At 38.1% G+C, this 15,912-nt stretch overlaps 2 protein-coding genes across 2 annotated transcripts; both read right to left on the reverse strand.

Annotated features, from left to right (window-relative positions):
- Positions 1–4,187: 4,187 nt before the first annotated feature.
- Positions 4,188–5,135, reverse strand: LOC136172062 (olfactory receptor 11H12-like). The gene has a single exon (XM_065941180.1). It carries the CDS (start codon positions 5,133–5,135, stop codon positions 4,188–4,190), a length of 948 nt encoding a protein of 315 aa, XP_065797252.1.
- A 9,365-nt stretch (positions 5,136–14,500) lies between these two features.
- On the reverse strand, positions 14,501–15,487 carry LOC136172573 (olfactory receptor 11H6-like). Its single transcript, XM_065942003.1, has one exon. The coding sequence runs from the start codon at positions 15,485–15,487 to the stop codon at positions 14,501–14,503; it is 987 nt and encodes a 328-aa protein (XP_065798075.1).
- Positions 15,488–15,912: the final 425 nt, after the last annotated feature.

Below are 15,912 nucleotides of genomic sequence, written 5' to 3' on the forward strand. Positions count from 1 at the left end.
TATATTAACCAGCTTCACTGCCATTATCTCACTATTAATAGAGGTGTTTTGCTGCTTTAGATGTGTTTTTGCTGTTTAATAGTTAATCATTGTAAACTGAGATTTTGTGGTTTCAGGTAAAGAAAAATATCAGGGTTTTCACATGGTGCTATTCTCAGAAATGTCAAACATGTTACTGTGACCCTTCCCATGTGTTGTTTTATCATCCAAAGAATTTACACTATACCTGAGATTTGTAGAACATTGTTTTGTTAGAGTGAAAATGTTAGGCCATTGAGGCAAGAAGACTATGTACGGGGCATTTAAGAAAAACCCCTGTGATCGGAAACATTCTAGATGAGCGCATAGGGGAAAACATGGGGAAGAAAAATATTGACAGGAGCATGAAGCCAATATCTGATGTAATATGTGGTGACTTAAGGGGGAGGTAACGTTCATTCTATAAGAACTGAACTATCCCCAAAATAAAAAAAAGCTACCTCTTCTACGCAAACTTCTGTGTGTGTCTGTCTTCTTCCTCGCCGGCGCCACTCATTCCTTGGGTATTCCTGGACCTGCTGGGGCTGGACCTCGGCAAAAGAGGAGAATGAAAAGCTGGCTTAAAACTCAGCATTCAGAAAACTAAGATCATGGCATTCGGTCCCATCTCTTCATGGCAATTAGATGGGAAAAAAATGGAAACAATGACAGACTTTATTTTCTTGGGCTCCAAAATCAGTGCAGATTGTGACTGCAGCCATGAAATTAAAAGACGCTTGCTCCTTGGAAGAAAAGCTATGACAAACCTAGACGGTGTATTAAGAAACAGAGACATTACTTTGCCAACAAAGGTCTGTGTAGTCAAAGATGTGGTTTTTCCAGTAATCATGTATGGATGTGAGAGTTAGACCATAAAGAAGGCTGATGCCAAAGAATTGATGCTTTTGAACTGTGGTGTTGGAGAAGACTCCAATATGATCATATGATCATATTCCTCTATTTTCAGTTTATAAAGGAACCTCCATACTATTCTCCAGAATGGCCGCACCGATCCACATTTCCACCGACAGTGTAAGAAGGTTCCATTTTCTCCATACCCTCTCCTGCATTTATTGTTTGTAGATTTTTTGTTGATGGCCATTCTGTCTGGTGTGAGGTGATACCTCTTTGTAGTTTTGATTTGCATTTCTCTAATAATTAGTGATGTTAAGCATCTTCTCATGTGCCTCTTGGCCACCTGGATGTCTTAAATATCACCTTCCTGTGTTCTTTTGAAAGCTTAACTACCAAGAGACAAACAAACAAATGGAACACTATATTCTCACTGCTATTTCTTGTGCTTTTTCTCTCTTCATCTCTTTCTTTGGCCTTTAGAAAATATTCTATACAAGTTATAATGTTATACTATGGAATTGGTTGTGAAAATATCAGAGTAATTTGGGTTTTAAGAAGGGATCACTGAAAACCAGAGGATGCACAGCATATTAATTTACTAACCCAAGGTAGGGAGTCTGACAATATGGTGGAAGCATCCCTTCTTCTTGAGCCCCATGCTTATCTAATCTCAGAACATTTAAATGCCGTATACCCTGGAAAGGGGTATAGAACTAGAAAAATTCTTCGATGGACTAGATAAGTGAGAGATATATGGCAGAGGTTTGAAAGTAAGATTGACTAAGGAGCTTAGCAAGTTCTCAAATCAGAAGAAAAATTATTGTCTTACCCAGGATATCTGTTTCAAAACTCACAATTTATTCGTATCTTTTGAACCAAGTGCTTCCCTGGTGGCTCAGATGGTAAAGCGTTTGCCTGCAAAGCTGGAGACCCGGGTTTGATCCCTGGGTCGGGAAGACATCCTGGAGAAGGAAATGGCAAACCACTCCAGTACTCTTGTCTGGGAAATCCTATGGACAGAGGAGCCTGGTAGGTTACCATCCATGGAGTTGCAAAGAGTCGAACATGACTGAGTGACTTAACTTTACTTTACTTTGAACCAAGTCATTCATCTCTTTCCCAGGTAACTGTTCTAAGAGAAAAACTCTACCAGGGAAATTGCCACATGCACAAAATATTCTTATATCTTAGATTTTTTGGAGCAGATTTGTTGTTGTACTAAATGAGTCCTAATATAGATTTGCAATTTATCATCATGACAAATATTTTGAAGATTTTATTGTGATAATATTTTTTTTTAAGATTTATTTATGTATTTTATTTTTGGCTATGCTGGATCTTTGTTACTACATGTGGGCTTTATCTAGTTGCAGCAAGTGAGGGCTAGTCTTCATTACGGTGTGCAGGCTTCTCACAGTGGTGGCTTCTCTTGTTGCAGAATAGGGGTTCTAGGCATGCGGGCTTCAGTGGTGAAGGTGAGTGCATCAGTAGTGTGGTCCGTGGGCTCCAGAGTGCAGGCTCAGTAGTTGTGGCACACAGGCTTAGTTGTTTTGTGGCATGTGGGATCTTCCCAGGCCAGAGATCAAACCAGTGTCCCTTGCATTGCAAGGTGGATTCTTAACCACTAGATTGCCAGGGAAGTCCCTGAGGTACTATTTTTAACATTAAAACAGTGGAAAGACTGTTCAAGGAAAGGATTGGTAATGAATGGAAGGAGAGTCTGGTTCTCTGAGCACTAATTCTGTTAGCAGTCATTATTATATATTGATGATATCCTTTTTTCTCCCCTAATCTCTTTTCTTACACCCTTCACTGCTGAGTGCCAAAGAATTGATGTTTTTGAACTGTGGTGTTGAAGAAGACTCTTGAGAGTCCCTTGGACTGCAAGGAGATCAAGCTAGTCAATCCTAAAGGAAATCAGTCCTGAATATTCACTGGAAGGACTGATGTTGAAGCTGAAACTCCAATACTTTGGCCACCTGATGCGAAGAACTGACTCATTGGAAAAGACCCTGATGCCAGGAAAGATTGAAGGTGGGAGGAGAAGGGGATGACAAAGGATGAGATGGTTGGATGGCATCACCGACTCACGGGACATGAGTTTGAGTAAACTCTGGGAGTTGGTGATGGACAGGGAAGCCTGGTGTGCTGCAGTCCATGGGGTCGCAAAGAGTTGGACATGACTGAGCGACTGAACTGCACTGATACCCTTCACAAGTCAACAAGCTACTTGGAAGGACAATCCTCTTTCTAGGAAAGTTTCACTTCACCACATAAAAATTTACAACCCATACCACATTACTTGAATGGAATATTATAGTTCCTAAAAAATAATTATAAAAGCTTGCTATAATAAGGGAACAACTGAGACTTTATATTAAAAAGGAACAACTGAGACTTTATATTAAATAAAACATACATATAAATGAAAATAAAAATGTTGTAGTTGTATTACAGGGATTGGATTCTGGATGCTTTTCTTCTTTAAAAATTTTTCTTAATGTTATTTTAACACTGTTTCAGCAACAAGTAACAACGAAGTGTCATTTTTCTTTTAAATGTAAGTGATTTATCCACAAGATCATTTCCCACCCCAGTTTTTAGGAGGAGAGGTTCTATTTCCTAAAATCCCATTATTGAATCAATCAAATTTTTAGTGACACTTCATTTTGGTGAAAATATTATTACTGATAATACTCCTTTTCTGAATACTTTAATAGATACTGTTATATATGGTATTTGAACAGCCCTTTAAAGGCTTAGAAAGGGGTAATGTGTAAAGGAAGCAAATTATGTCTGGATGTCATTAGGCTAGCTTGACTTTTATTGTCCAACAGAAATTTTGGATGATTGCTTTTAAGGGCTTGTTTACTAGGAATGACCATCACAAAATAACAAAGTAAAAATGATAGGAACCACAATCAGAAAAGAATATATTTCCTTCTTTTATTTACAACTAGCTGACTAAACATAAAAATGACATAATTGTAATTTTATTGATCCTAGAGTTAATAATCTAAATTTCCAAAAAAGGGTATAAAATTTTTTATCTCAGATGAATTACGTGATCAAGAAAACACCCATATGTGTACATTTCTCATTTAATATGCAGCCCACATAATAACTCAACACCTCTACTTATCTGAATAATGTTAACACTTTTTGAATATAATGACCCTATAGATGATTAATTTCATAGGCTAATATAAATCATTATCACTAGACCCATTTTTGAAGATTAGATAACAATATAATTCTGGTTGTTTTATGTTAGACTATACTGACCTGACAATGGACGGATCATCTAGAAGGTCTTATATTATATTGAAACTCCCCAGGACTCTTCTCAGGGCTGTCTTTATCTCCTTATTCCGGAGGCTATAAATGAGGGGGTTGAAGAATGGGGTCACCATAGCATAGAACAAAGTTGCAACTTTCTGCATCCCAGCAGAATGTCTGAGCCCTGGGCTCACATACATGACCATGAGAGAGCCATAGAACAGGGATACCACAGCCAAATGAGACCCACAGGTGGAGAAGGCTTTCTGTCTCCCAGTAGCTGAAGGCATACGCAACACAGCTGTTAGGACAAGAGTGTAGGACCCAAGGATGAAGAGGAAGTTCCCAAAGATAATTATTGAGCTTAGACTGTAGCAAAGCAATTGGGTTTTGGGGGCAGAGACACATGCCAATGCAAACAGTGGCCCTGGGTCACATACAACATGGTCAATGATGTTTGGTCCACAGAAGGGCATCCGAGAAATGAGAACAATGGGAATCAGGAACCACAGAAATCCACAGACCCAGCAGATAAGGACCTGTTCGGCACAGAGATGCCCAGTCATGATATTAAGGTAGTGCAAGGAATGGCAGATAGCAAGGTACCGATCAAAGGCCATAACAGTCAAATGCAAGCATTCAGTTGCTCCCAAGGAAGAAAAGAAATAGAATTGTAGGAAACATCCAACAAAGGAGATGGTCTTTTTATCTGAGAGAAGGTTGACCAACATCTTGGGGACTGTAGAGGAGACATACCAGATCTCTAGAAAGGAGAAACTCCCCAGGAATATGTACATGGGGATGTGGAGTCGCTGGTCACACCATAAAGCACAAATAATGACCCCGTTCCCTGTTAAGGTCAGAGCATATACTGTAAGAAAGAGTGAGAAGAGGAGGCTCTGAATCTTCCACTCAGAAGAAAAACCTAGGAGTATAAATTCTCTTACAACGACAAAGCGGGAATCTGGCTCAGAGATGTTCATGTTCATTGGATCAGTAACCTGCAAAGTCAAGAGACATATATATGTCAGTTAGGACCACTTTCAAATGTGTTCCTGTTTAAGCATTAAGAGAAGACAAACACAAACTGGGGCACAGTAGGTAGCTGACTTCACAGAAACAAGCTTTTGCTTGCCGCTAAATATTTTCCTTACTATGGTATCACTAAAGAACTTTAAACTCATTTTGCAAGCTTGTTATTCTTTGGGGAAAGCATGATCTATGATAGTTTCTCATAGATTTGATAGCATATAACAGAAAGTGTTAGTCGCTTAGTAGTGTCCAACTCTTTGCAGCCCCATGGACTGTAGCCCTCCAGGCTCCTCTGTTCATGGGATTCTCCAGGCAAGAATACTGGAGTGGGTTGCCACTTCCTTCATCAGGGGATATTCCTGATCCAGGGATTAAACCTGGGTCTCCTGAATTGCAGTTGGATTCTTTACCATCTGCGCCACCAGGGAAGCCCCGTAACATAAATTTGCTCTTAATAAATGTAATAATTTCTTTCCCTAAACCCATTTTGTGGGGCAATGAACTCAGTAAAGAAGGTTTTAATTTTACTATTTATCTTTCAGTTAAATGTGCTACTTAACATACCATTCAACAATGAAACAGAAATGACTATATTTTACCAACTTGTTAGAAATCATTTTAAAGTCAATACTTTTGCATTCCTGCTTAAGCACAATAAAAATGTAAGACCATAATATTACTTACTGACATTGACTTTTAACATTTTAATGTTGCAATGTCTTCTGTAGAAAGCAGTGGCTTTAAGTTCTCACTTAATCTTTCACTTAGATGGAAGTTTGTAAAATAAACCTAGGTATGAGACTTTATATTTTTAGGTATCTTTTTTTCACAAAATTTTGGGATTAAGTTTCTTTATATTTTGACCATGGGGGTCACAGAGTTGGACATGATTGAGTGACTGAACTGATTCCTTATATACCCATTTAAAGTAAAAAATTTCCACTCTATGAGAGAAATCAAATGCTTTCTTGGTCACAAGTAAATTTCCTTCATCCTACATTCTCATGAAAACTATGACAAGAATATGAATTCCCTGAAATATTTTGTGTGTGGCAATATGCAGGGACGTGAGTCCTAAAAATTGTGAGGGTTTATATTATGGGCACAAACACACAATTTTCAGAAGGAATTTTTTCCCCACCTATTCACCACATCAGTGCTCTGCAAAGTCTTCTATAATGATGTGGTGGAAGGAATTAAAATTCCTTCATTTAATAATATGAAACTTTTCAAAGCTGCTCCAAATAAGAAACATTAATAAATCAACATAAAGAAATCATACAATAAAAGGGACTGACAAAGAGGTGTCAGGACTCTCTGCTGTGCTCAAAAGATATAGGTGCTGTGGTTCTGATACGGATTGAATCTCTAAGGACCTGTCTAAATAATTATATCTTCTTGTCTTCAGATGGATAAAGAATTTAATGCTGCACAAAAATTAAGATTGCACTTTCTTTACCACAGGTTCTTCTGGGATTTGGCCTCTGTAGCATTAGAGAAGTTCTCCTCCAAGCCAATGGTTCATTAAAAGTTAAACTATTGCATATTCTCTGAGGAATCAGTAAAGAGCAGTGACTATTACTCTGAATCCCTGTTGTTTACAGATCACTTGCCCATCTGATATATGGATTCCAAAAGTTTCCAGAAGACACAGTTTGAGGAGAAATAAGATGCAACGTGTCACAAAAGATTCTGATAGGAACATTTCAAAGGTCATTGGGCATATTTTGCAGGATAAGGAAGTGATGGGCAGAGAACCCAATGAGGCAAATGTTGAGGTGAAGAAGCTGTAGGACACCGAAGATTAAAAATTTGGAGAATTTAGAAACAGCTTTTAGAAGGACGGCATAGTATTCTTTAGATATGAGAGAAGTATTTAAGTTAATTGACTGAAATTCTTCAGAGGCACATGTGACTTTCTGATAATATGAGGCATAAATTTTTTTACCCTTCAATTTTTACCTTAAGTCATTTAGGGTTTACCTAGTATGCTAAAACACCCAGGAGTGAATGACCCTTGCTCATATCATGTAGCATAAAATGCTTGAGGACATCAGGAATACATGCCTTGGAACACTGGCCTGGGAACCACAGGCTGCTTGTGCACGCGCATGTGCTCAGTCAGTAAGTCGTGTCCGACTCTTTGCGGCCCCATGGACCACAGCCTGCCAGACTCCTCTGCGCATAGGATTTTCTAGGCGAGAATTCTGGAGTGGGAATATTTAAACGTAAATTGCTTGCACTCAAAGTGTCATTCCCTGGTGCCTCAGACAGTAAAGAATCTACCTGCAAGGCAGAGATCCGGGTTCAACCCCTGGATCTGGAAGATACCCTGGAGAAGGAAACAGCTACTCACACCAGTACTCTTGTTGGGGAAATCCCATGCACAAAAGAACCTGGAGGGCTAAAGTTCATAGTGTCACACAAAGAATCAGATAGAACTGAGCAACTAACACTTTCAAACTGAGAGACTAAAGGGGAAGTAGATTACTTAGACTTTTATTACCTTTTAGTGATACTACTTCAGTCCTTAGAAACTCTTAAAACATTGCTTTGATCTTGTTATTTGCCTGCTTAAAAACCACCTCTGGTTTCCTTAAGCAAAATTTCCCCAGTTCTCCACAAACAGACTTCAAATGCCTTTCTCATCTGACCTTTTCCTACTCCCTCTTTCAGATAAATTGAATAACATTTCATTCTTTGAGTACCTTTCAGTGCCTTATATTTGCATCTTTGTGGTCATTTTGTTTATTGGAAATCCTCATTACCTCCCTCTGTACATGCAAAACCCCATCTATCCTTCAATCTTTAGTTCAAATGACATTTTCCCATAATACTTCTCCTTATCCCCCTAATGGAAGCACCTTTTCCACCTATGAAATTTTATTTAACTGTCTTTGTATTTTTCCTATGATACTCATCAGAAACTTCCTTGTTTTGTCCTTAGTTATATACTTATTTTTTCTCCCTTCCCAGATTATAAAGTGTCTGGAGGCAGACAACTCTTATTGTTCAGCTTTGAACTAGCAAACGGATAAAAATACATTGCATTTATTGACCCTTATGAAATATTTGATTAAATGGCATTTTTTGGCTATATGAGTTCTGTTATTTATAAAATCAGCACCTTTGAACCAAAGTTACGGCAGAAAGTGAAGAAGAAGTAAAGAGTCTCCTGATGAAAGTGAAAGAAGAGAGTGAAAAATTTGGCTTAAAGCTCAACATTCAGAAAATAGAGATCATGACATCAGGTCCCATCACTTCATGGCAAATAGATGGAGAAACAGTGGAAACAGTGGCTGAGTTTATTTTGGCGGGCTCCAAAATCACTGCAGATGGTGACTGCAGCCATGAAATGAAAAGATGCTTACTGCTTGGAAGGAAAGTTATGACCAACCTAGACAGCATATTAAAAAGCAGAGACCTTACTTTGCCAACAAAGATCCGTCTATTCAAGGCTATGGTTTTTCCAGTAGTAATGTATGGATGTGAGAGTTGTACTATAAAGAAAGCTGAGCACTGAAGAATTGATGCTTTTGAACTGTGGTGTTGAAGGAGACTCTTGAGAGTCCCTTGAACTGCATGGAGATCCAACCAGTCTATCCTGAAGGAAATTGGTCCTGAATATTCATTTGAAGGACTGATGCTGAAGCTGAAACTCCAATCCTTTGGTCACCTGGTGCAAAGAACTGACTCATTGGAAAAGACCCTGATGCAGGGCAAGATTGAAGGCAGGAGGATAAGGGGATGACAGAGGATGAGATGGTTGGATGGCATCACTGATTCAATGGGCATGAGTTTGAGTAAACTCCGGGAGTTGGTAATGGACAGGGAGGCCTGGCGTGCTGCAGTCCATGGGGTTGCGAAAAGTTGAACACGACTGAGTGACTGAACTGAACTGAACTTGAACCAAAGTTAAAAAAAAAATTCAAGGTGCATTATAGTATTACTCTACATCTATAGATAATAAAGCGATTCAGAGCAGGAAGAGCTCTATATAGGTTAAAATCATTAACGAGACACTTCTTAGAAAATTCATTCAAGAAATGGTTTGAAATGTGACATAGAACAGTCCTACTCCAAGTGTGGTTAATGGATTAACATAGTCCTCAAACTGTTAGCTGTCCGTGATAAATTCAGATACTAAGACGAAGCATTTAGAAACTTTCATAGTTGACTAGTTTGTGATGTGTTGAATCTAATAATACAAAAGTGAGCTATATTTGTATTTTTATATTTCATTTTCTAGTTATTTTTTTTTAATTTTATGAAACTATTAATCTTAGCTGCAATGAATTGGGTTCTTTCACTTCAGTTAGAGGGACTGACTTACAGGACAAGTAGAATTCAAACTGAATGAGGAGGGCATTCTAAATAGGAGAACTGTGTGTGGGGTGCATGGGTTGTTAGGCTGTGATGTGCATCTTTGAAGTTGATAAGAGAGAAGAAAAAGAGGACAGTGGTGGCTGGGAAGAAAGCCTTAGTTAGGGTAAAGAAAATGCTTTGGTTAAGCCAGAGAATTAAAGAGGAAGAGGCAGAGTAGAGACTGACCAAATTAGCAAAATGCTCCCCTAATGTCTTTGAAAGACCTTGGTACAGAAAGCCTACTTCCTGAAGTGTCTCCTCTGTTTGGGCTGCTTCAACAGAAATACTATAAACTATATGTGCCATATAAACAGAATTTCATTTCTCACAGATTTGGAGGCTAGGAAATCCAAGATCAAGGCATCAGCAGTTAGAGCATCTGGTGAAAGCATGCTTCTTGCTTAGACAGCCTTGTTAACACTGTAAACTTGCATGGTGGGAGGGATGAAGGCGCTCTCTGGGGTCTTTTTTCAAAGGGCACTAATCCCATTTATGATGGCTCTGCTCTCATGACCTAGTCACCTAAAGGCCCCAAATCCTAATAGCATACCATCACACTCGGGGTGTGGATTTCAACATTTGAATTTCGGAGGGACACAAACATTCAGGTTATAGCAAAACGGTTATAAAGATTCCAAGGAAAAGGAGTACAGCCATCCCTCCACATCTATGGGGGGATTGTTTCCAGGATCCCCTAAGGTAAAAATCCAGGGAATGTCAAGTCCCTTATATAAAAATGGCACGGTACAGTCAGGTCTTTGATACTGCAGATTCCTCATCCCCAGTGTACCAGACACAGAGGGCTGACAGTTTTTTCAGATTTAGCAGTGGAAGCAATTCTGATTCACAACTAACGAATTGTTTTGTTTTGAAATGTGAGAGCATTTATATAGAGATGTATAGAGAGCATTTATATTATAAGATAGAACACCAGGTTGCCAGATTTCCATCATGCAGCAACAGAAATATTACATGATATTGAATGATATCTGTACAGTGGAGAAGAGTATTTTCAGGAACTGCCCTATTTGAAGGCAAATTCTTTTCCTATCAAAAGTCAGAGAGGTCTATGATGCTTGAGAAGCAGAACAGAGTATGTGGAGAGAGAGAGAGAAAGAGAAAGGGGGGCATAAGAAGAGAGGGAGAGGGGTGAGGAGAGAGAGAGGGAAAGAGAGATTGAGATCACTCTCGGATTACAGGTAACTGCAATCTATAATTCTGCATGTCCTATGCTTTTTTATACAAGGACATTGGTTTTTTTAAATTGGTAATTCAGTGTTTGCATGTTCATTTGCTCATAACTCATGTCATGTCTTTGTCAGTCATATTACTAAGGAAACCATCTTGTTCTTCAAAACAGTAACATCTCTGCTTTGTGATTCAGCAACATCTATGTTATTGATATACTCTATATTTCTATACTGATATACTCTTTCTTCCTCTCTAATCTGAGTATGCAGTGTTTTGACTTGTTAACTCTTTATTATACTGCCCATGTTTTCAGCTACATTCTAGTAATTGGGAATTTGGGGTAGAAAGTTAATTTCCAAATTAGAACTTATAATGAGATGAACTTAATTCATTATAATATATAACAATATATCATTATATTAATTAATATATTATTAATATATTATATTATTATATTATAGAATATATATTATATTTATATAATATATATGTTATATATTTATAATATAAATAAATGTATATAATATAAATATATAAAAATTTATATATATATATATATATAAATATATATAAATATAAATATATAAATATATATAATATTATAATATAATGAACTTAAATTCCATATGAACATAAGCATGAAGTATTATAATGATGGAGATATTTTAGGGTTTACTCTTTGCTAGATTCTCTGATAAGCAGATTGATTCATTTCATCCTCACAATGGCACTAGGAAGAAAGCTCTATCATTATTGCTTCTTTAAACATGAGTTAATGGAGGCATATATGAAATCATTCTGTTAGTGGAGACAGAATTTGAATTCAGGCAGTCTGGTTCTGACTATTACCACATATTGCCTGTTAACTGCAAATTATTTGTAACCTGCTATCAGGATAGTTGAGTAGCTTGTGTAGTGAATATTTGTGAGCTTCCTGACCTACCTCTGATTTTAGTTTCGGAGGTGGTGGGCAGTCCCTTGGGAGCTCAGAATCAGTCTGATGGCATCCCTCCCATCTCAAGCCCTATCCATGAGTCTTCTTGCTTTCTTCCCAGGGCCTTTTCTGAAGACACAATGGCTCATTGGGTGCACCCGTCAATGTGCTTTTGGAAACATGAGTAGTCAATATCTCCCTGTGCAACCATGGTTGGTCAATAAATGTCTTAGACCTGTGCCATTCAAATGGACAATTCTCAGAGATTCTAGTGGAATCAAATTTTCATTGGTAATAGTAGCTTCTTCTCATTCCTCATTCCTACTATCTGAAACCACCTTCTATTAATAATAAACTACTTGCACCCAAGTCTTTGTCTCAGGTTCTTCTTTTATGCCAACCCAAAACAAGGCACCCTTTTTTAGTTGTGTTGGAAAGAAAAAAATTGTAAACCATTTGTTACAAAATGATGTATTATCTGTTAAATACACTCACTTTCACAGTAGAGTGGTCTTTATTTCAAATTATTTGTTCAGTGTCCCAACTACAAGCTTATGTACCCAAACAATGCAAAATATTAAGGTCAGAATTGGTGAATGACAGACTTTATATCTGAAGTGGGAGAAAAGCAATTGTGAAAGAGGATGTGTGAAATAAGTTCATTTGAAACTTCAACAAGAGATGTGTTCTTAGACACAGCAGCTTTAGGAAAATGTGCATATGTAAGTTGAGGATCTAGAAATTAAACTATGCATACTTGTGTGCCTTTTGGAAAGTCTTCATGTATCCCCAGGGTAAACAAGTCCCAATTTCGAAGACTTAATTCTCTAGAACACTGTGAACACACACACACACACACACACACACACACACACACACACACACACACACACACACACACACACACACTCCCAAACCAATATTAAACTAAACACATGGTATTTTGGCTATAAATGGAGAAAACATAATCTAGTTTATGTCTCAAGGAAAGTTGAGAAGGAGAGCTGTTGTAAAAGGGCTTTGCCAAAAGTTAAAGGAGGTGACTTTCATGGAGGATCTGAAATTTTGATTCCGATAAATAGCATGAGAACAAAGAATTCATTAGCATTCCTATTTAATTAATATTTATTATGTACTTTCTATGTACTGTTTTAGGAACTTTTGTACTCATGATTTATTTCAACACCACACTAATTGTTCTCTGGGAGTGGCAATTACCATTTCAATTTTTGTTGAAATGAAGTTACCTGTTAAATTCACAGTTGATTAATGGAAGAATTGAGTTCCTACCTAGATCTTTTGATTTTAGGTCTTATATTCTTTCAAAGACATCATAGTAGGATTGAAAAGGAAACCTATTTTTAGTTTTTAAAGGAATATCCGTAGTGTTCTCCATGGTGGCTGTATCAGTTTGCATTCCTACCAACTGTGTAGGAGTGTTCCCTTTTCTCCACACCCTCTCCAGCATTTATTGCTTGTGGATTTTCTGATGATAGCCATTCTGAGTTGTGTGAGATGATACCTCCTTGTAGTTTTGATTTGCATTTCTGTAATATTTAGTGATACTGAGCATCTTTTCATGTGCTTTTTAGTAATCTGCATGCCTTCTTTGGAGAAATGTCTCTATACATGCTCTGCCCATTTTTTGATTGGGTTGTTTTTTTTTTTTTCACGTTGAACTGCATAAGATGTTTGTATATTTGGAGATTAATCCCTTGTCAGTTGTTTCATTCCCAAAAACTAAGAACTACCATATGATGCATATATGTTATATGCAAAAATCCCACTCCTGGCATATACCTGGAGAAAATCATAAACTGAAAAGATACATGCACCCCAATGTTCATTGCAGCACTATTTATAATAGCCAAGACATGGAAGCAACTGTAAAGGTCCATCAACAGGGGACAAGATAAAGAAGATGCAGTATATATATACAATGGAATATTACTCAGGCATAAAAAAGATCAAATGATGCCATTTGCAGTAACATGTACGGATGTAGAGACTGTCATACTGAGTAAAGTAAGTTGGATACAGGAAAACAAATATCATATGATATTGCTTATATGTGGAATCTAAAAAAACAAGGGTCTAAATGAACTTATTTATGAAACAGAAGTAGAGTCACAAATGTAGAAAACAAACTTATGGTTGACAGGGGATAAGAAGGGGGAGGGATAAACTGGGAGATTGGAACTGACATATCCACACTACTATATATAAAACATAACTTATAAGAACTTGGTGTATAGCACAGGGAACCCTACTCTGTAATAGCCTATATGAGAAAAGAATAAAAAAAAAAGAGTGGATATACATATATGTGTAACTGTTTCACTGTACACTTGAAACTAACACAGCATTGTGAGTCAGCTATTTTTTATGAAAATTTAAAATATAATAATAAAAAATGAAAAAAAAGAAATCTAGCTAGAAGTTAAACAGAACACAAGGCTTTCCCCAGCCTCATCACAAAATAAACATGTCTGATATGATGTTGACTGAAGTTTTTCCTAACACTAATCCTGACTGACCACAACCCCAGGCAAAATAGTTGTTTTTTCCTTGTGTTTCATATATTGTACACATATTGGTTCGAATGTTTATTGTATTTTATATTAGTTATTTTCTTACCTGTCTGCACCATTAGAGTGCAATTTGAGGAAGAGATTGTGTCTATCTTCATAATTATATTCACAATACAGTGCCAAGTGCAGTGTCTAACATGGAAGAGGCATTCAATTACTATTTACTGAATGGATGATGGTACAAATGTGTGAAAGTTCAAGGATGGCCATTTTACCCACATCACACTAAACCAGATTATCCCACATTTCTCCTGCGCCTGCTGCCAAAGACTTTTAAAGAAATTTTAAACTTTTCCAGAACTTTCCTGAGAGCTTTTTTCATATCCTTACTCCTGAGGCTGTAAATCAAAGGGTTGATGAGTGGAGTCACCATGGCATAGAACAAGGTCATGATTTTCGGCAACGAGGTGAAGTGGCTGGATCCAGGGCTCACATGCATCACCATAATGGTCCCGTAGAATAGCAGCACCACAGTCAAATAGGACCCACAGATGGAAAAGGCCTTCTGCCGCCTGGATGCAGAGGGCAACCAAAGAACAGCAAGTAGAACCAGGGCATAAGAGATGAGAATGAAAAGGAAGCTAAGGAGGATGATGAGGGAGCTTAGAGTATAGCTGGTGAGCTTGGACATGGGAGCAGGAGCACATGAAAGGGTCAGCAATGGGCCTGAGTCACATACAAAGTGGTCAATTGCATTAGGACCACAGAAAGGCAGTCGGGAAATGAGAATAACAGGCACCAGATACCAGAGAAGGCCACATACCCAACAAGCAATCGCTAGGCTGAAACAACGTCTACCAGTCATAACTGTGGCATAATGCAGAGGATGGCAGATGGCAAAGTATCGATCAAACGACATTGCTGAGAGAAAGAAGCACTCAGTGGAGCCCATGGAAAAGAAAAAATATAGCTGAAGGAAGCAACCAGTGAAAGAGATGGCCTTGCTCTCAGAGAGGAAGTTGATCAGTGTGTTGGGAACAGTGGAGTTGACATACCAGATCTCCAGGAATGCAAAATTCCCCAGCAGGATGTACATGGGGGTGTGGAGATGCTGGTCCCAACACACAGCACAGATGATGGCTCCGTTTCCCTTGAGAGTCAGGAGGTAGATGATGGAGAAGAACATAAACAGAATGACCTGAATCTCCCTGCTGCAAGGGAAACCCAGAAGGATGAATTCACGCACTGATTCAGAATGGGATGCTGATTCGGAGATGTTCATTTAGTCTGTAAGCTGTGCTGCAATGAAACATTATTATTGTGAAGCCAAATCCAAACATCTGAGCATAACATACAAGGCCCTTTACAATTTGATCTTTATTTACTTATTTAACCTCACCTCTTGAGTCCTATGTCCCAGAAAAGAGTCGGACACGACAGAAGGAACTTAGCACGCACACGAGTAGCACCCACGGACACCTTCCATTCTACCTTCCTCTCTCTCTCCCCTCCCTTTCTTCCCTCCACCCCTCCCTCCAACCCTCCCTCTTTCCTTCCTTCCTTCTTTCTTGCTCATCCCTTCTGGATCCCTTCCTTTCTCTTTCTCCATCTTTTTATTATTTATTTACTTTTTTCCTATGATCGAATAATTTGTACTTGCAATTTACCACCATTTACTAATTGCCACCTTCATGAAATATTGCTGGA

The sequence above is a fragment of the Muntiacus reevesi genome, chromosome 7 (genome assembly GCF_963930625.1).
Source record: "Muntiacus reevesi chromosome 7, mMunRee1.1, whole genome shotgun sequence".
In the NCBI taxonomy this organism is placed as follows: Eukaryota; Metazoa; Chordata; class Mammalia; order Artiodactyla; family Cervidae; genus Muntiacus; species Muntiacus reevesi.